This window comes from Diadema antillarum, unplaced genomic scaffold (genome assembly GCF_040938485.1).
Source record: "Diadema antillarum isolate AM-2024a unplaced genomic scaffold, OU_Dant_1.0 seq00000321_RagTag, whole genome shotgun sequence".
Taxonomy (NCBI): Eukaryota; Metazoa; Echinodermata; class Echinoidea; order Diadematoida; family Diadematidae; genus Diadema; species Diadema antillarum.
In genome coordinates this window covers 2,122,358-2,144,848 of record NW_027271340.1, presented here as the reverse complement: position 1 = coordinate 2,144,848, position 22,491 = coordinate 2,122,358, and the positions used below count along the sequence as shown (strand labels likewise).

Here is a 22,491-nt window from a genome sequence, read left to right as displayed (position 1 = left end):
TAAGCTTCCAAGACGGCAGAAGTCTGATTGCTTTAAGCTTTCAAGATTTCTTCATAAACCATCAGCTCTAGTATTTACCATCCTAAGAGTCTAACATTTTAAACATTCTATAGTTTAAGAATCATATTGTACATAATGTTATACATATACAAACTTGTACATAAAACATCCCTTCCATCTCTTTTCTATGCACAGTGAATGCATGATCAGCTGATCACCCAAACATGTGCCATTAGAAATACAAATTCATCTGCAGTCTTACTCTAAATGCCACTTACAGTGTGGTGAGTTTCTATGACTTTATTTAGAGCAGGATTGTAAAATTATACAGTCTTTCATACATACATACATACTTCCTTTGAGTGTTTGAACATACAGCAACAGCATGCACCTCTGTGAGCTCTGAAGATCAAGGATTAGGATTAAGGATTTGACATGATTCTGAATCCACTATCTCTCTTTCTCTAACTCTGTGAGAAGTTGGAGAGCCTTTATCCCAACAATGTCCCACATAACACACACACATACACAGACGCGCGCGCTTCATGCTGAGAATGGGTGGCAACACCCTCACCTCAACCTGTCTAGCGCGGGATTAAAGTCTCATGCGACCATAGCCATTCCTCAACTGCTTATGTACAGATGCTGCACCACATTACAATACCTAGGCTAGCTGATTGTTCACTGCACTCGTATTCTGACAACTCAATCAACATACCATGCGTTCGTCAGAACCTAAACGCTTTGATTTGACAAATCATCCGCTACGTCCAGTTGCAATCACAATCTGTTGTTTTCCTTTCCAATTACATAATGCGAAAGTGATTTGGTCTTTTTGTGATGTCTGCTACTTTTGTCATTACATGTCATAAAATGTAACTTACTCTACATAATCTTTCAAATATTGCCACATCCTTTCCAAACTAAACAAACACATAATACTACAAGCAGCTATTTCCAACACTGACAAAATTCAATCCACTTTCATAAGAGCTGATATCATACAACGTATGTACATGCCATTTGAACGCTGCTTGTGAAGTTAAAATTTGCTTTACACATTTGTCTTCAAATGAGACCCCTACCTGTGAAGACAACCATCTCAAATGAAGGAGTCAAGACAATACAGCATAAACAAAGAAAATTCAAGCAAGACTAAATGAATGCCAACTAATTGTGGCCATTTATGCCAATGAATCATCTATTACTTTGCCGTAGTAAGTAGGGAGGTGAATCAGTAAGGAGACTTGTGATGTTTCAGGGGAAACCCCCAGATCCTACTCATCAAGGACCTCAAATTTTACCTATTCTCAACCGCAGCTATTACTTTGAGATTTTTCTTTAAGACAGAAGAATCAAGCAATGTCATATCACCAACATGCAAGAGAAATTTGATCCCCTGTACAGGACTCGTGTAAATCATTTCTTCACTTGTCGCACTGCGTGCAGAGCAACAACGCTGCCTTCACCAGAGCTCCTATGGCCCTGTAACCAAGGCGCATATTTCAGGCATCCATCGGAAATCATGGCAGATTATTCACTGCCTTATATATGGTGATTAGTATAGTTTCTATGTACAATCGCCTCTAAAACTGTTTACATACTTGTTGCTCTGAAGTTGAATTTGCTGACTTTCACTGAGGGGTAGATTCCATTTAAAAAAATCACTAAGGTACATAACAACATCAAATTAGCATGCATTTCAAAATCTGTACGGGTGAAAGAGCTAAAATTTATCAAGAGGGAAATTTTATCATGCTTTCACTCAGTGTTCATTTATAACTCTGGGGATCGGATATCAAATCAGGATTCATAAGCGCCATGTAGCAAAATCCAGGTCGAAAATGAGAGCGAGATAAAAGCAAAGGTGAATGGTGAATTGTGTGCCTAGACAGCCGGCTTCAGGCAAATTCATTCAGTTGTCATGCAGCTGAGCAAATGGATACACTAATGCTTTCAAACACACAAACGCACACACACACGCACACATGCACACAAGCAGGGGAAATATGGGTCATTCCCATAGTGAGATTACATCGGTCATACTTCAAAGCGAGAGATCGCGTAACTACTGGATGCAAACTGTAGACATCATCTTACAGAGTAGATTCTAAATTCTTTTCAGGTCAGATAACCAGTAGAATAACAGAGAACATTTTCTCCCCCTTCACATATAAAAGTTTGTTGGTTGTTTATTTCTGCTACTATGGAGAATTATTTCTTTTCATGCTGCTTACAGGAACTTTATGCACTCTTGTTGAGGCAGTCCTCCACGTGGCGCTGGAAGTCAAGCTGACTGATCTGGGGGTCCAGAAGCCCGTGGCAGACAGGACACAGCTTGGCAAAGTGCCGCTGGACGTGCTTGACGAAGTCCTCCTCCGGGTACGTGGGCGGGAACTCGATGACGCACTCGGGACACTTCTTGGGCTCGAGCGGGTGGAACGGATTGGGCGGCAGTTCGGGCGCCGAGGGGGCGACATCAACCGGGGTGCCCTCGGAAGTCACCATTGGAGGAGTGGTGGGAGGGGCGGAGTCCGGGCTGTATAAGTCTACCTCAGGTGTGTTGCCTTCCTCAGGAAACTCTTGGGCATCAACAAACTGGGCATCCTCCCTGAAATAATGGACAGTGAATAATACGAGAGTTTATTTTGTGCAGGGCTTTTTTGATTACAGCAGCAATTGCAAACAACAGTACTTTCGCATGATTAACTTTTGGTGCTTTGCAGCTCAAAATAATATTTACGGGTTCTTGAATTATTGCTTGATACTCATATGTTTTCATCTAGTGCACCGAAAATGCATGTAAATTGATGTGCTGCCCAAACCATTCAAATGTACAGTCATAGGTAATGTCTGTGTATGTGCAGGGTGTGTGCGTGTGTACGTGCTGTGTATGAGTGTGCGTGTGTGTGTATGTGTGTGTTTGTGCATCGGTAGTTCATTGTTTGTGAGTCGTGAGTGTGCATGTGTGCGTGTGTAGGTGGGTGTGTGTCAGTGTGTGTGTGTCAGTGTGTGTGTGTGTGTGTGTGTGTGTGTGTGTATGTGTAGGTATGTATGTGTGTACGATAGGAAAACTTGCCTTCCATCTATTGCTCTTTTTGGAGGCATCATACTTTCAGATTAAACAAGGAAAAGTAGAAATTACGCGGTGCGTAATATATGTCCCCGCCGGAAGTAGCATTTTGTAACAAAATGTGCAATATAGGTAAAAAATCAAGGTCAAAGGTCAAAGAAGTCAAAGGTCAAAATTCTGTGTAGAAGTTTTGAAGCCCTCACCTAGTGCCATCACATAAAGCAAATGGAATCGAAATTGGGTTAGAAATGGCGAAGGAGTAGCATTTTGTAGCCAATGTACAATACAGGTCAAAAATCAAGGTCAAAGGTCAAAGAAGACAAAGGTCAAAATTCTGTGTAGAAGTTTTGAAGCCCTCACCTAGTGCTATCACATAAAGCAAACGGAATCGAAATCGGGTTAGAAATGGCGAAGGAGTAGCATTTTGTAGCAAAATGCAGAATATAGGTCAAAAATCAAGGTCAAAGGTCAAAGAAGTCAAAGGTCAAAATTCTGTGTAGAAGTTTTGAAGCCCTCAACTAGTGCCATCATATAAAGCAAACGGAATCGAAATCGGGTTAGAAATGGCGAAGGAGTAGCATTTTGTAGCAAAATGTACAATATAGGTCAAAAATCAAGGTCAAAGGTCAAAGAAGTCAAAGGTCAAAATTCTGTGTAGAAGTTTTGAAGCCCTCACCTAGTGCCATCACTTAAAGCAAACGGAATCGAAATCGGGTTAGAAATGGCGAAGGAGTAGCATTTTGTAGCAAATGTACAATATAGGTCAAAGGTCAAGGTCAAAGGTCACAACTGAAATTCTGTGTAGAAGTTTTAAAGCTCCCATGTAGTGCTATCATATAAAGCAAACAGAATCAAAATTGGCTCATAAATGACAGAGAAGTAGCAAATTGAACATTTTGATCACAAACAGACGCACACACGGACGGACGCACGGACGCACGGACGCACAGACACACACACGTACGGAGCCCGTTTCATAGTCCCCTGCTCGAACTCGTTCGGCGGGGACAAAAATGATGGGAAAGGGGGAGGTTGTGTGACAATGACAATGACTTTCTGCCTTGAACAGCCCCACCGGGGGCATGGAAGAATAATAAAGAAGGTAATACTCTACGGTTATGTGGCAAACACTGGCAGCTAAAGTAACCATATACATGTACTATGTCGGCCTATATACAGTCAAACCTGTCTTAGCGGCCACCTGTCTATACCAACCGCCTGTCTATAGCGGTCACTGAAAAATCCCCCCAAAAGAAAAGCCCTGCTAAAGACCCTGTGTATAGCGGCCACCTGTCTAACATGGCCAGCGGCCACAAATTTTGTTTCCCGTGGTAGATTTTAACATGTCTATAGCGGCCACAGACCCGAAGGAGAAGTAGCCGAGCCGATACTTCAGTGTGTTTTTCTGCTTTGTAGCCGTGCCAGTCATTCATAGGCAACGTTCAGTGATTGCCACCGCTGCATTCATCACTCATTCAGTCATAATAATGCACTAGTGTCAAGCTTTTTTCACGACTGCACACCGGCATTATTCAATGCATGAAACACATGTGTGCATACGTACACACATACATGTGCGTGTAAGTACTTCCATAACGATGATACATGTACACATTACCAATGCACACAAAGTTGGATGACCCATGTATAGCGGCCACCCGTCTATAACGGCCACTTTTTTCGTCTCCCTTGGGTGGCCGCTATAGACAGGTTTGACTGTACACCTATACATTATATAACAGAAAAATTCAAAGTAAATAATATCAAAACACATCATGCATATATTACACTAATGGAGACTTCAAGATCTAGACATAACCTGGCAGAAATGTGCTAATTTTTTTGAAGAATTTAACATTTTTAGAGTTAAAAAGCTGAAAGACACGTATAAACCCACCTCTCATCATCTGTGTGTTCCTGCTGCACCATGGCGCCCTCGCCCAGCCTCCCTTCCACTTGGGACGACACCATCTTGATGGCCGCTATCTTGCCTGCTTGAAGGAGAGAATACATATGATCAGTGTGGTTATCTTCCAAACTACAGTGGACTCCCATTATCACGAAGTCCTCGGGACCGGCAGTTTTCTTTTGTTATAGCGAAATTTCGCTATAACCGAACAAATAAACAATAAAGATACATAGAGCCAATAATGTTGCGGCCTGAATTTTAATTTCGTTGTAACCGGAATTTCGTTATAACCATGTTCGTTATAACGGGAGTGCACTGTACCTCTACACTCAGCAATCTAATGTCAGCTGATGGACAATGAATCATGGAACAAATCTACAGTGACCTTATACACTGTGTATGCTGAAAACACAGAACACCAAAACACTTCGACACCGCTGAGAATGTTTCCAAAGTACCTCCCGCACTTACATGACATCCAAGACTTTACTAGGGAGATAGTAGGTTTATATCTCTCCTCATCCTTTGATTAATGTTTCCATTTCCTGGGAAGTTGGCAAGTTTGGAGAGCAATTGGCAAATTAGAAAGTTTTGTGGATGGCTTGAATACAGATGGCTCAAGTTGTGCAGTCAAGCACACAAATAAAGATTATAAAAAATCTCTTTTGAGTAATACATGACTACAAAAATATTCATCAACATCATTTTTCATTTTTACTGCACTGTTTCAAATAAACTGCTTTGCAGTAAGCTTTTATGTTCTTGCACAATCGGTTGTGAAAGATATGAAAGTCAAAATGCCCCATTTGACACTGACAAAACTGACAAATGTGTACAAAAGTCTAAACTATCATATTTGACAATTTCAAGTGTGACTCCTGCAGGTTACATTGCCAAAGAGTTATTGGTTCATAACATTAGTGTGTGCACCAGGGTTCATACGCTTCCACATTTTCAAAATTCCCTGACTTTCCATGACTTTCCAGAGTAGAAAATGTAAATTTCCATGACTATTTTACACGATGTACACATCTTATTCTAAAGTGTGTAAAAATACATCATCATAATACCAGGAAGCAAAACACAAAACAAGTGTGTATATTCGGTTATACACACTTATGCTTTGTTCTGAAGGAAGCACCTTAAAGGGGAATTTTCCCCAAACAACAACGTGGATTAGGTGAGTAGAAAACAATTTTAGAAACCCAACAGTAAAATGTTGAGCAAATTTGGATAACCTGTTAACAAGAATTATGCAAAAGTGTGTATGTTGCCCTCTTTGGACAGAACTATGCCAGAATATGTGATATCACAAGAGGACAACTCTCCTTTGAATTTGTACATAGAATTTCACAATTCTAGTTTTTTTCTTGGATATCGATAATGCAGTTGATCAAGTTCAATAATAAATGTACGCACAATTATCTAAGCCTTAACATCCTCAAGTATAAAGGAGAGGGAAGATGATTATTATTTACATTGAAATGATTGTGTTGTCAATATTCTGTGGTAAAATGCTTTAATTCAAATTCTATATCAAAATCAAAGCACTATCTCAATCCAAAAGTAATCATACATTCGTGTTATTAGACAGGGCGCCACACTAACTTCTATTTTTGGTGGCCCGATCCGGCCACCGAAATCATTGATTTCTATTTTTTGGTGGCCCGAAAGTAAAATCTGGTGGCCAAAAAAAAACCAAGAAAAACACAAGAAAAACTAAATCGGTCCTACTAAACATAGAAAAATAAATATTAAGCATTACTGACGTGATACAGGTACCCATGTCTAAAATAAATGAATAGAGTTATCATAAAAGTTGATGCCTATTTACATGTAGGTGGTCAAAACTTACGTTTGAAATGATAAAGTGGGAGCATTTACAGAAATTTGTAAACATCCGACACTTGTTTTGGCATTTTAAAGAGCCGAAAGTTACCGTTACTCATTTCTGATTGTGAAAGCAATCATTCAACATTTACTAGTATTTTAACACCTTACGGAGCCGAATGTTACCGTTAATCATTTTCAAAAGTAAAAGCAAACAACTGACATTCATTTTAGCATCTTACGGAGCTGAATGTTATCCTTATTCATTTCCGAACGTGAAAGCAAGCATCCGCTATTTATTCTAGCATCTAACTGAGCCGATTGATACCGTTAATCATTTCCAAATGTAAAAGCAACAATCTGTTATTTATTTTAGCATCGTACGGAGCAGGATATTACCGTTATTCATTTCCAAATTTAAAAGCAAACATCCGACATTTATTTTATTGTCGTACGGAGCCGAATGTTATTGCTGTCCACTTCCGAAAGTGAAATGAATCATCTGACAATTATTTCAGCATCGTACGGAGCCGAATGTTACTGTTTTTCATTTTTGAACGTCAAGGCAGACATCAGACATTTACTTTACCATCAAACGCAGATGAAAGTTACTGTTATTAATTTCGAAATATAATAGCAAATATCCGACATTTATTTTAGCATCGTATGAAGCAGAATATTACTGCTATTCACTTCCGAACGTAAAAGCAATGATCTGACAGTTATTTTAGCATCTTCCGGAGCCGAATGTTATTGCTATTTACTTTTGAAAGTAAAAGCAAACATCCGACATTTATTTAATCATCGTAGGGAGTTGAATATTATTGTTATTCATTTCCGAACGTCAAAGGGATCATTCGACATTTACTTTAGCATCTTCCGGAGCTGAATTCTATTGCTATTTACTTTCGAACGTAAAAGCAAACATCCGACATTTATTCAATCATCGTACGGAGTTGAATATTATTGTTATTCATTTCCGAACGTCAAAGGGATCATTCGACATTTATATTAGCATCTTCCGGAACTGAATGTTATTGCTATTTACTTTCGAACATGAAAGCGAACATCCGGCATTTATTTTACCATCGTACGGAGTTGAATATTATTTTAATTCATTTCCGAACGTCAAAGCAAATATCCGACATTTATTTCAGCATCTTCCGGAGCTGAATGTTATTGCTATTTACATTCGAACATTATAAAAGCAAACATCAGACATAATCATTGTACGGAGTTGAATATTATTGTTATTCGTTTCCGAACGTCAAAGGGATCATTCGACATTTACTTTAGCATCTTCCGGAGCTGAATTTCAGTGCAATTTACTTTCGAACGCAAAAGCAAACATCCGGCATTTATTTTATCATCGTACGGAGTTGAATATTATTAGTATTCATTTCCGAACGTCAAAGCAAACATTCGACATTTATTTCAGCATCTTCCGGAGCCGAATGTTATCCTTATCCATTTCCGAACGCAAAATCAAATATCTGACATTAATTTTAGCTCCCCATACGGAGCTGAATATTACCGTTATTCATTTCCAAAAGTATAAGCAGACATCCGACGTTTATTTAAGTATCATACGGAGTTGAATATTACCGTTATTAATTTCCAAAATTAAAAGCAAACAACTGACATTCATTTTAGCATCTTACGGAGCTGAATGTTATCCTTATTCATTTCCGAACGTGAAAGCAAGCATCCGCTATTCATTCTAGCATCTAACTGAGCCGATTGATACCGTTAATCATTTCCAAATGTAAAAGCAACAATCTATTGTTTATTTTAGCATCGTACGGAGCAGAATATTACCGTTATTCATTTCCAAATTTGAAAGCAAACATCTAACATTTATTTTATTATCGTACGGAGCCGAATGTTATTGCTGTCCACTTCCGAAAGTGAAATGAATCATCTGACAATTATTTCAGCATCGTACGGAGCCGAATGTTACTGTTTTTCATTTTTGAACGTCAAGGCAGACATCAGACAATTACTTTACCATCAAACGCAGCTGAATATTACTGTTATTAATTTCGAAATATAATAGTAAATATCCGACATTTATTTTAGCATCGTATGAAGCAGAATATTACTGCTATTCACTTCCGAAAGAAAAAGCAATCATCTGACAGTTATTTTAGCATCTTCCGGAGCCGAATGTTATTGCTATTTACTTTTGAAAGTAAAAGCAAACATCCAACATTTATTTAATCATCGTACGGAGTTGAATATTATTGTTATTCATTTCCGAACGTCACAGGGATCATTCGACATTTACTTTAGCATCTTCCGGAGCTGAATGTTATTGCTATTTACTTTCGAACGTAAAAGCAAACATCCGGCATTTATTCTATCATCGTACGGAGTTGAATATTATTAGTATTCATTTCCGAACGTCAAAGCAAACATTCGACATTTATTTCAGCATCTTCCGGAGCCGAATGTTATCCGTATTCATTTCCGAACGCAAAATCAAATATCTGACATTAATTTTAGCTCCCTACGGAGCTGAATATTTCCGTTATTCATTTCCAAAAGTATAAGCAGACATCTGACGTTTATTTAAGTATCATACCGAGTCGAATATTACCGTTATTCATTTCCAAAATTAAAAGCAAACATCAGACATTTATTTTAGCATCTTACGGAGCCGATTGTTACCGCTGTCCATTTCCAAAAGTAAAGGCAATCCTCCAACTTTTTTTTTTTGGTGGCCCGATGTGCGTTTTTTGTGGCCACGGGCTACCGGGCCACCGTTAGGGTGGGATTTCACGGAGCACGCGAACGATTTGCGAACGACGCGAATGACAAAATCCAACATTCGGAAAAGTTTTTCTCCGAATGCGTTCCGACAATGAAGCCGAAAACTATTCTTGCGCAATTTGTGCGAAGTTTCCACGACGTTTGTGCGAATGTCGTGTGTATCATTGCTTAAGTACAGCATGTTACGTTCACGAAGAACACGCGACGGAAATGCGAACAACGAAAATTTTTCAATAATCATGGGAGGAAATGTACCCAAGGAGAGGTGGAAGCTGTCTTGAGTTGATTTTTTTTTTTCTTTCCTCTATTTCTCCTTTCTTTTTCTCTCATTTTTCTATCCTGTGCTTGCCTACATTTTTTTCCCCTAGGACCTATCTCCACTACAAGTAGTAAAGCATTTGATTTTTTTTTTTAGCAATTCCTCCAACACATAATCTCTATAGTTTAAAGGAAATTTTGCATACTTTAGATTAATATTAAGTGTATTCTGCGATTTTTTTTGTATATCAAACATTTCTTTCTCTTTGCTAGTCTTTAATTTCTTTTGTTACTGTAGTTGTTAATAATTGTTTGATGTTTAGATGTATGCTACGACTTTTATTTGTAGAAAACGTATAGGTAATATATCCCCCAAACGTGCGCTAAACGTTCGCGAGAATATCTCAAAAGGTATGCGAACAGTTTGCGATTACGTCGTAAAATGATCGGAAAAACTTCGCAGATTTCGCGTAACATACGCGAGACATTCTCCAAAGTTTCGGAGTCTGTTTGGGGTTTCACGAACATTTTGCGAACATCGCGCGTGTCTTGCGAAGATCTTGCGCATATGACGAGGCTTTAAAGACACTTTCGAGAACAATTCACGAGCAAATCACGACCAAGTGTGTGGAAAAGGTTCGCCAAAAATTTCAAACTTTTTTGAAATTCTCGCCGAAGTAAAAACGACATTCGCGAACAATTGACGACGCTTCCGAACCCTCACGTTCGTTTGGCGATCTTTTGCAGACTAAAATACGAATGCTGGATTTTGCCATTCGCGTCCTTCGCAAATCGTTCGCGTGCTCCGTGAAATCCCACCCTTAGTTTCGAGCCCTGTATTAGATGACTGACGCTTCGATCATGCACGCAATTTAAAATAATGCCAATCACATCATCAGCAGCGCTCATGTCACGTATGTACATATGTGTACACAAAGGCACCACGGCACCTTACATCACTGCCAGTCGATAGTCATACACACAAGTACACGTGCACATGCCCATGAAAGACGCAATTAGACACCAATGTGCGTGGAGTTTGTTACGAAAACGGTCTTAATACGAGAAACCACAAATTTGACAAACTATTCTTCCTTTGTTGATAAGAGAAATCAAATATCATTTTAACAAATATCTTGAAAAAATGATTTTCCCTGACTTTCCAGAAGAAATAGATGGATTCCCTGACTTTCCCTGACTTTTTGCTTCTGGAAAAAGTATTTTGAAATTCCCTGACTTTCCAGAAATTCCATGACGCGTACGAGCCCTGGTGCACACTAATTTTTTAAATCCAACTTGTCCTTGTGGTCCTCTGCTCCTCATCACCAATAAAGAAGCAGGTAGAGAATAACCCTTTCATTGCAGGGGACTTTGAACAGTGTGCACAACACCATGGGGTTTTCTGTGAAAATCAGCACTCAGAGCTTACAAAGGGTTAAAGGGGCATTCCGGACAATTTTCATAATTTCACATCATGTAGTATAGTTCAGTCAGCGATCAAGTTCCCCCTAGATCGCGATCACGGGCGATCAGTGATCGCATACGCGATCATTGATTGTATGAAATTCGGCATACAATCAATTGATTGCGACATATCGCATATGCGATCACTTATCGCCCGTGATCGCGATCTAGGGGGAACTTGATCGCTGGCTGAACTGTACATAAATCGACAGCTCCATGTATAGACTTGTAGAATTCATTGTGGTCCTTGAGCAGAGAAACAATACTCTGAAAAATCTTAAACAAATTACACTGAACGGTGCTGATGACACAGGAGGCTCACATATTTCAGAAATGTAGCAGTGTAATTCCATGACAACTTGCTCAACAAGTTCACGTGTGTAGAATGTATGCATGCCATCTTCTTTTGTTCAGTCTCCTTGAGTCCCATCTCATGCATTCTTATGGTGACCCTGCGGTGTCATCATCCTTGTTCATTGCAATTTGTTGTAAATTTTGAAAACATTCTTATTCCTCAACCCAATCACTAGAAAATTCTGAGACTCTATACTTGGTATAACTAATTCATAGTTGTTCAAATGTAAAAGTCTGAAAATCATCCGGAGGTCTCCTTCTGTGTCAGGGACTTTAAAAACAGTGTGCATAATGTTGCAGGGTTTTTCTCTGTGCCGATCGGCACTCAAAGCTCAAGAAGGGTTACTGCTTTAGCGAGCAGCTGACAACCATACCTTCAGGTAGGACGTCTGGCTGCAGGGGTTCCGGCAGCCGGGAAGGCGGGATGGAGTCGCAGGCATCGGATAGCACGGCATCCTCCATGTCTGGCGGGTAGCAGATGCTGTTCAGGTTCACGCTCCCCATGGACATCCCAAAGAGCTGTTCGGCGTTGCGATTTTCCCCCGCCTCCGGGGACGCATAGGGGTTGCCGAAGCGGGTCTGCATTCCTCCGACAACGCCGCCGGAACTGGACAGAAAAACAAGCCCGTGCATCAGTGTTCATTTAGACTAGTTTAACCTGGTCCACAATATGGTCTATGGTACAAGTATGACTTACAATACGACACTGATTAGAATATGACAAAAAACGTCCAGTACTGTTCTCAGAAGACTCAACCTCACTACTTCCAACAAATGAAAGTTGACCTGCATTGGAGTTTGGGACTTCAGTCCAATGTCTACATGGAGAAAATGTAACGGATACATGAATCAACGGATCTCAGCCCCTTTGCAGAAAAGCAAAAAGACCTTCTGAAAAAGGGACTCCTAATAAATGCAAATACTTTGGAAACAACATATCGTCGCTGGGGTGACAAGACCTTGTATCTGCAATTTTGGTGAAAATGACTTTTTTGGATTAATGGTCAAATAATGGGTTACGTGATGTCCTGTCCAAATCCCAACTGTCTTACTCCAATAATGAAGCCACCACGGCATGTCAAAGGAAAGGCTATCCCATTCGCCACAGTGCTTTGGCCGCCATGTTTTTAGCTGTCCTGAACATTGGACATTTTGTAGATACGTGGTCTTGTCGCCCCAGCGACAATATACTAAAAAAAAATTATTTACTATGGTCATGATGTCAATATCACTTAGAATTCCTTTGAAAGCGGGAATCTCCCCATAAATCTCTTCTACACAACCGGTTCATGCTGAAATTCTAATAAGAGGACACTGACAATCTTCTGATTGGAAGTACACTTAATACCGTGAGGGTTAACTTTTCACATGTTCATGATGTTGATTAAACTGCATGAAGTGTCTCAGTGTATATCAAGTAGCTGCTATATTTGTTCTCTCTGTGTGGGTGAGACATTTACCGCGGGGGATGGCACAATGGTGATGGGCCAGATTGCCCTATGTACCTTGGTGGAGCGCTGGGCTGGGCATAGGGGTTGGGAAACTGGGTGTGGCGGGCGTGATCTGTGATCTCGTTGGAGTCTGTCATGGAGGAGGAGGAGTTCTGTGAGTCCATGTCGAACTTGATGCTCTCGTAGCTGTGCTTCATGTTGGTGTAGTCGTTGAGCAGCTTGTTGTGTTTCTCCTGCAGCTCCCTATTCTTGCCCTGGAACAAACAAACAAACACAATGCCGTGCAATCAAACAACATCTGCTAGACATCTTGACATGTGACTGACATCTTGACTGAGGGCGGTGAGTTGGCTCAGTCGGTAGCGCGTCTGCCTCACAATCACGTGGCCCGGGTTCGAACCCGAGTCTGGACCGAGTAATGTTGTGTGTAAGCATACCGTCCCCTCTAGAAAGAGGCAAAACACTCTGTCCCTCAGATAGGACGTAAAATGGAGGTTCCGTGTATGAGAGAGTAACAACTCATGCACGTATAAGATCCCGCTTCACTCATTCATCGTAAAGAGCAGGGTGTTTAACCCGGTGAAGTGGTCCCACCTCACATCTAACTGGACCTCATGGAAGACCAGCTCAATGTAGCTGAATATGGGCTATCCAGCCATCTTCTCAGATGGAAAATGAACAAACAAACAAATGTGAAGTGATGAAGAAATCCAAACTAAGTGTTTCTATTTGATTGTTTTTTTCTTCCCGTCACGCAGCTATTCAACATAGTATACACATTGACATCACACTTTTATTCACCTACATTGCAACTATCAGGCGCAATGAGATAATGTTTGATTGATTTAGTAATACACACACAAAAAGGGAAAGATAGAAAAGATTTAAATTTGAGACTCACCTCAAGTGACTCCAGCTTCAACAGCCAGATTCTTTCGGAGTTCAGGCGCTTCTCTTTCTCTTCCTGGAAGGAGAGGGAGAGATATCGGTGTGAAGAAAGGAAACAAAGGCAAGTTTTACAGATACCCAGCACAATACACATTTAGGAAAACAATACACCCAATGTGGTAAAACTCACACAGTCTTTGGTTTCCTCGCCTCTGGCTTCGAATAACATTGCAAATGGTTGCAATCTACATCTGGTGGCTGACAATTACAGCCACCCTTGCTAAACACATGTAACTCTAAACTTGATTGCACATATATATTACCATTAAGCATTTTGCATATGTTTTGAATATCAAAAGACAGATTGATGAAGATTTTTAAGGAAGCCAAAGGAAGACTTTGGAAGCAGTGTCGTCAACTGCCTCATCTACTTTGCATATTGTCGCTGGGGTGACAAAATCTTGTATCTCAAATTTTGGTAAAAAAACACTTTTGTTTTTGATGAAGATTTTTAAGGAAGCCAAAGGAAGACTTTGGAAGCAGTGTCGTCAACTGCCTCATCTACTTTGCATATTGTCGCTGGGGTGACAAAATCTTGTATCTCAAATTTTGGTAAAAAAAACACTTTTGTTTTTTTATTAAACGTCAGATAATAAGTTAAGCCATGCCCTCTTCAAATCCTAGTTGTCTAACCCCAAAAATGAAGCCACCACAGCATGTCAAAGGAAAGGCAATCCCATTTGTTATAGTGCTCTGGCTGCCATGTTTTTTTCTCTCTCCTGAACATTTGACATATTTGAGATATAAAACACCACTTTTATGTGTGGAAATGATTGTCATCACTGCTTTACACAACACAAAATTTCATATCTTTCAAATCCAATATTTATAAAATCTAAATTACTTTGATTAATTTTATCATATTTCTTACAGTCAACTTGAACACTAGGTGGAGTTTCCCTTTAACCCTACTCTACTGTGAAATATGAATGATATTTTCGCGAATGGGAGCTGATGGCCTTATTCGCAGCATGACATTTTCATGAGTTGCCTCAAACATTCAATACATAATAGTGAAGACAAGATCTTTAGCGTGCATTTCAATTATGCAAAACTCGGCTCTCACATAATTCGCGAAATTAAAATGCACGCGAACATTCGTCGTTTTACAGGTTGACACATGTCACTGTTGTGGCTTGTAGGCACACGGGGTCACGCCCACCTGATACAGCTGCAGGTTTCTACCCTCTGCCTTCTTCCGCTCCTCCAGCTCCCGGGCCAGCTCACACATCTGGCTGCTCATCTCCTTCAGGTCAAAGGTGTCGTCGCGGGACGGCGCTCGCTGAAGGGCGCCCTCGCCCTGCACGGCGACGGCGGGCAAGCCGGACTGGGTGGACTTCTCCTCCACGACCGAGGCCACCGCCGGACCGGACGAAGCCTGCACGCCAAGAGAAGACTGGGCCGCAGGTGGGCTAAAGGCCTGGCTACTCTTAGTGGTCAGTTCTGCCTTGGCCTGCACCGACTGAGTGGTCAGCTCGGTCACAGCCTGAGTGGCCTGTGTACTCTGCACCAGCTCGGCGGTCTGAGTGCTGGACACATTTGACTCAGTTGGATCTGTGGGAGGAAATAGTAAAACAGTACAAACAAATGTCACACTGTTCTAGAAATTAACCACACCATGTAGAATATTTACAGTATTGAAACTGCACAGTATTTAACAGTGTATAGATTCTGCCTGACATTATAAGATCATAATGAACAGACAAAGGACCGTATGCTCACTAGCCACTTCTGGGTCAAAACAATATCTTTTTGAAATCTTTTTGTGAACAGAGTTAATGACTGACCCACTCAATCAAACCCTCTACTACAACAAGCACCACCTTGAAGTTTTCATCTTCCCTTTTTTCTAAAAACAATCTCACGTACTACAAGGAATCTTTGCTTGCAGTTAACAGTGCCATTTGCATATCTACAAGCCAGGGACTTAGTTCAGCTTACACAGCAGACTCCCCTTTACACTGTGCATACACACACACAAGACACAGCTTGCATAGACACAGTAAAACCAGAAACATCTCCGGCATGACTCTCCCATGAATTGGAGCAAACAGCCTTTTTTTTTCGGCAGGAAACTTTTGTGAGTTGCCACTGGCAATCAACGCGTTGTGTAGACAAATCCTTTCACGTGCACTTTACTTATATGCGAATCCTGGCTCCTCACAGAATTTGCGAAAGTTTCGTGCAGGCAAAAAAAGTTTTTGGTTTTACAGGAGTACATCAAACTCGAGCGAGCATGAGATCTTTCCCTCTTCTGCACATGATAGGGCTAATGTTGGCATCTTGCATTCTTTTCAACATGACAATGATTCATGCTAGCGCCAAATCAAAGCGGCATTCTGGCACTGAGCCAAGTCGGGTGATATGAAAAGGATGTCGTTTTTACTTTCAAGGATGGAGCCCATGTCCTTAATAGTATCCTTCCACGCGGCCTGAGTGCTCATCTTCGGGACCTTCCTCCTCTCCAGCTTGGCTTCCAGCTGCCGGCACTCCGTGTAGACCTTCTTGTACTCCTCTGCGGCCATCTGGAGACGGAGCTTCAGGTCTTCCACTTCCCTCTGCAGCTCGCCCTTTTCATCCCGGTGGGCTGTTTCCATGGCGATCTGAGACAAGGAGGGGGAAGGAAGGAGGATGAAGATGTGGAAAATAGGGAAAATATACTGAGTGGAGTACAGTGTTGCAATGTGGACTTGAAAATGCTCTGCAGCAAGGTTACAGTTATCTTAATGTGGTAAGCGTGAGCAGCTGCCCTTCCTCAGTACTGCTGCTTCAGCACATCTGGATTCTGTGATATGAGCCCTTGTCAAAGACTGATTTACATAAACCTACATATTAGTTAACTCTCTCCTTTTCTCTGCACCAGCACTATGCAATTCCACTCTTCTTTTTGACACTTGGGTCAAAAAGGATTTATGAGCATATTACGAAAATGGTCCATCATGCCCATATGTTGCACATTTCAATTCTTCTGAAAACACAAGCATTATCATAACTGCTGATATCCCAAAAGGAAAGCATTAGCTCTTACTTCATTCAGCCATTCAGAAGATGAATGTACCAATGTTTGTTAATCGAGTGAGTTTACACTCTTCAATCCCCTTACAAGCATGCGTAGCAATACACACCCAAACTGCTATTCTTTTTTTAAAGCAAAGGCAAAGTCATACTGACAAAAGATAAGGATTAATACTCACTTCAAACTGATACTTTTATACTAATACTTGAGCCAATCTTCATGGTAATACTGATAACCAAATCAACACGATCACTGACACTGAACCTAGCACATTAACTCAAACTCAAAACTTGAATAAAAACTCATGCTGTTTTAATCACAATTAAAGTGCTGACTCAAATGTTTAATTGTATGACCAAAGCAAGTGAGTGACTCAAGAGAGGGATTCACAGAAATGAACTCACCAGCTTCTTCTGGAGTTCCCCGCGTCGACGAACCTCCTCCTTGCACTGGAACTGGGCCCGCCTCACCTTGTCCTTCAGGTCCTTGGTAGCAATGTGGTTAGCCTCCAGGGAGCCCTTGGTACCCTTGGATGCCATCTCCTTCTCCTGGAGGGGAAGGAGGGGAAAGAGTTTTAAAGGGTAAATCCGGTCCAAAAATAAGTTACAAGTGTAGTATGATAAAATAGAGTAAAATCTTACGAGTTCAACGGTAAAAAAATTAATTGAAATCCCGAGAGAAATAAGGAAGTTGTGAAATTTTGAAGTTTTGCTAATATCTGCAAAACAGTTCTTGTACAGTGGATATGAACATGCAAATGAGAGAGCTGACCATGTCATAACCTCACAACTTTTCACTGATCGTGTACAAAAAATGATGAAAATTCAATGTTTCTGTAAATGAAGTTTGGAACATGAAGTTCTTCCAGGTTGAATAACTTCAGAATAGTGATTAGTTACATATATCAGGATTTGAGCCTTGGGCATAATTGCATTTGAATGAAAAACTGGAAATTAAAAAATGTTGTGTACAAAAATATATGGCAAGTTGTGAGGGAATGACATGCTCACTTTGCTATTTGCATATTCATATTGACTGTTCAAGATCGGTTTCCTCAAAAATCAGCAAAACTTCAAAATGTCATAACTTCCTCATTTTTCATCCCATTTTGATCAAAATTTTTTATTTGTTTTCTTTCACTTCATTATACACCAATTTGTTCATGTTTTTGTTTGCATCACTTTTTGTCTTTTTTTCTATTGTTTTCTTTTGTTTCATATCATGTTAATTAGTTTGTGTCATTTTAATTGTATTTGTTTTTATGCCTTTTACAAATCATCGTATGTGACCGTGCATCACAAAACGCACAAAAAGTCGCACGCAGTGATTTTGCGTGAGGACTGAAAATAAGTGAAATGGGTCAACCTAGCCGATCTTGACTTTTTCATATTTTCTGAAAGAGCAAGTCTTCTTTTACATTATGCTTAAATTTGGTGTCATAAAACGGGCGGGAAGGTGTTTTTTTTAGCAGTTTATCTCGAATATTTTTTGGTAGAATAGTGTGATTAAGTCTGTTTTTAGAGTTCCTTTTTCATTTCTGAAAAACCTTGTACACACTCTTCACTTTCAACTCTAATAACTTTTGAATAGTGCTAGTGCTTTGAAAGTTGGCATCAATTATTGACAGAATGTTTTAATTAGGCATGCTTAATTTCTGTTCAATCGGATAATCCCTTCATTGTTGTTACTTGGGTGATTTACTTCCTGTTTTTTGTCCCATTCATCACACAGCCACCACAGTTTGGTAAAGATTAAGCGCTTGAATAGACACTGTACTTTAGAGCCTCTTTTCTCAGTTCACACTTTTTCTGAGTTTGTGCTTTCTTTCCAATATTTAGATAGGTTAGGAGAGTCCATTTGATTTGAGTTATACATCATTTTAAAGCTTAAAGTCTGCTCTTTCAGAATATGGTCTTAACTAAAAATTCATGTCTGGCGACTTTTTGTTTGTTTTGTGGTGCAGGGTCACATATTATTCTTAGGGGCAGGGAGGTGCATCGAGTGCATTTTGTCTCCCCGCAATAGATCCACTTCCTGAGACATTTTCACATTTCCCCCGTCTCATCCACTGATCTCTCGAGAACATACCTGAATATCTCTTAAGCCCATTCATGCTGTACAAACAAGTGAAGCCGCTGCACCGCCATCTTGCTAAGCAAACTCTATGGGGACCTGCACACATTTTCCAACTGAGACTGTCTCCAAGATCATGTGATGTCGTGAGCACTACACACAAGTGTATGGGGGATGTGCATGGTAAGATGGCGGCATGGTGGCTTCAAAAGGGTTGGCCTATGAGATATCCAGACACTTCCTACAGAGATCAATGGTCTCTTCTCACCTGCGCCAGCTGCTGGATTCCGTCCTTGAGGGCGCTAATCTGCTCCTGCAGCAGGGCCTGCTTCTCCCGGGACTGGTGGGCCTGGAGCTGCATCTTGCGCCGCTCCTCGCCAAACTCCTTTATCTGCCTCTCCTTGGCCACCTTCAGGCTCTCTTTCTCCGTCTTGGCCGCCTGCACACAAACACACACAAACACACACACACACACACACACACACAAAGTAGGGGTAAAGGTCAAAGGTTAGAGGTACTGTTTACCATTGGGGGCAGTGATTTACAAAATGTTCGAGATATCACATTTGATGCATATGTATATGTCAGTTGTATCATAAAACATTCTACGATATAAATATTTTGCAATAAAGTGTAAAATGTTACGAGATATCACTAGTTTTCTCAATACACCAAAACTGTAGATGGTTTATTCTAGAAACAATCTTATTATAACTATTGTTGACATTTTGTATCTTCAACAATACTTAACATGATTAAACTGATTTTACATTTTTACATTGGCTGTTTCTAACTTTAACTCACACTTTGGAACTATTTTGAAGAACTAAGGCAGGGTTTTTGTTTCATCTGCAAATAGTAAATGATGCCCTTACAGGTGACTTCTCATCTTACAGCAAAGACAAATCATCTTGCCAAACTCATTCACCCGCCTCTCACCTGCCTCTCCAGCACTTTTTTCAGGAAACATAGTATTTTTGGCAAAAAAAAACAAAACACACAAAATACTGCAAAATAGCAACTGACCACATCTCTGTGTATGAATTACAAAATAAACAACCTTTTTTTTCCCCCATCTGGCATCTCCCTAATGAACTAAACATGGCAACACGAAAACAAACAAAAATACAGAAAAACAAGAAAAACACTCTGACAGCGCAGACCTCTGCCAAGCCAAAATACCGAAAATCCTTCATAAAATCCATAAACATATCCGGATAACTACCAAAATTTTATCATTTGTTCATTGTGTCATTCTCAACCTTTCCTGCAAGTTTCATCCAAATCCATGCACAATTTTTTGATTTATTTTGCACACAGACAAACAAACCAACAGTAATGAAAACTTAACCTCCTTCCTTGGCAGAAGTAACTAGAGAAGCACTCTGAGAGTGCAGACCTCCACCAAGTATGCAGCTCATTTCCTCCACTGATCTTGTTATGTTCTTCCATATAATAGAGATATAGTGATTTCCACCCATACGTACTTCCAGCATTGTGTGCAGAGTCGCCCGATTTCCCAATATAGAAGCCTTTGTTACGTCATAAACCCTCAGCTGCTCGGTGCGCCTCGCCCTAGCAGAAACTAGAGCACGCACTTTAGTGCACGCATGCAAACCTCAAGCACGCGCAGCCTGAACTCCCAAATTCATTGACCCTACCTGCCAAAATATAAAAATCCTTCATAAATTCCCCCAAAATTCTCAGATCACTACCAAAAGTTCATCGTTTGTTACTCGTGTCATTCTCAACCTTTCCTGCAAGTTTCATCCCAATCCGTTAACTACTTTTTGAGTTATTTTGCACACGGACAAACTAACGAACTAACTAACTAACAAACAAACCAACGGTAATGAAAACATAACCTCCTCCCTTGGCGGAGGTAATAATGCTCAAGAGTTGGCTACGAGGAGGCAACTTACCACCAGATCCCTGGACAGCTTCTCTCTCACCATCTTCTGTGACTCCAGCTCCTTGACAAGGTATGTACGGGTCTCTTCGGCAGAGGCTAGTCTCGACTCAAGGATCTCGTAGTTCTCCTAGAAGCACATGGGGATATGACATACCCATGAAGTTTCAGCGCAAATGGGCAAGATTTTGGATTTTAAAGCAAATCATTCATACCTGACGGCACAGACGTACAGTGCAATTTAAACTAGACTTACATGTGGAGTCAAGAAATAAATGGTTCTGAAACCTTTTAAGACGATTTCTCACCCTAGTCACATTGGTGGACTTAGGAGGAAATTTGGGTTATGTAATAATTTGGTTCTCTCCATGCTTGAATAGGTTTGCTTATCCTAGTCATCAAACACAATATATCCATTGTACACTACAATCTCACATACTCGTTAGCATGACTGAAAAATAGTCCAGCAACATTGCACATTACCCTTAACTCTTATGACTGAATTTGAAATAAATCTTGTACTGCATCACTCTATTCAATGTTTATTTCCCCTTCACCCAACGAATCACACCATACTTTTAGTTTACTGCACATTCCTACCGGGTTCATTAATTTGCCATCTATTTATAACATTACTGGCTACTACACTGTCACTACAATCTCAGCAATGATACAAGATAGCAACAGGGATATTTCAAAGAAGTTTAGAATGCATTTTCTCCTGATGTGCAACTGATAAAAGGCTGCATATGCCGCTACCATTCAGCAAGTATCATGACAAAGGTAACACTGAACCAATTTCAGTTAGAAGCACAATGGGACAAAAGAGAACAATTCAAAGGTGGTTTTTTTTTTTTTTTTTTGCTTTTTTTTTTTTGCTTTTTTTCCTCACCTTGTCGGAGGCCGCCCTCTGGAGTTCAAGCTGGATCTTCTGATACTGCTCCTTCATGCGCACTTCACTCTCCTTGACAGTCTGGGTGGTCTGGTGGCTGTCACACAGCCTCTGCTTCAGCTTGTCGATCTCTTCATACATCTCCAGCCGGCTCTTCTCAGATGCTTCCTCCTTGGTCTGTCAAGTTAGGAAAGCTACAACAGTTATGTAACATTCTTACACTATTTGCGTTCAGACGACGAGCCTTAACCTCGAGGTTAAGCTCGTAGTTAGGGACCGTGTAGACGCACTCGTAGTAATAGCTAACTCGAGGTTAGCTCGATGTTAAGAGCCACAAGGTATCTCAGGGTTAGTGCTCTAACCACAAGCCGCGGATGGTCCCCACTCGTAGTTAAGCACCGTGTGGACACAAAAGTCAACAAACTCAAAAGGGCAGGAGTTTAACCTCTGGGTTAAGCTTCGTTGTGTGGACGCACGTCTAAGTTAAGGGGAAGAGCTTAACCTCGAGGTTAGGGCTTATCGTCTGAATGTAACTACTGTTT

The 22,491-nt window shown here is 40.5% G+C and overlaps 1 protein-coding gene across 1 annotated transcript in view; it reads right to left on the bottom strand.

Moving 5' to 3' along the window:
- Positions 1-2,244: 2,244 nt before the first annotated feature.
- Positions 2,245-22,491, bottom strand: part of LOC139730601 (uncharacterized) — a 34,688-nt gene continuing 14,441 nt past the window's right edge. Inside the window, exons 7-17 of the mRNA XM_071641457.1 lie at positions 21,950-22,126; positions 21,071-21,187; positions 19,417-19,587; positions 17,480-17,623; positions 16,446-16,662; positions 15,222-15,613; positions 14,013-14,075; positions 13,166-13,365; positions 12,035-12,267; positions 4,971-5,064; positions 2,245-2,611 (exon numbers count right to left, since the gene is read on the bottom strand). Of these exons, the coding sequence (XP_071497558.1) occupies positions 2,245-2,611; positions 4,971-5,064; positions 12,035-12,267; positions 13,166-13,365; positions 14,013-14,075; positions 15,222-15,613; positions 16,446-16,662; positions 17,480-17,623; positions 19,417-19,587; positions 21,071-21,187; positions 21,950-22,126 (2,175 nt within the window). The remainder of the gene's footprint in view (positions 2,612-4,970; positions 5,065-12,034; positions 12,268-13,165; positions 13,366-14,012; positions 14,076-15,221; positions 15,614-16,445; positions 16,663-17,479; positions 17,624-19,416; positions 19,588-21,070; positions 21,188-21,949; positions 22,127-22,491) is intronic.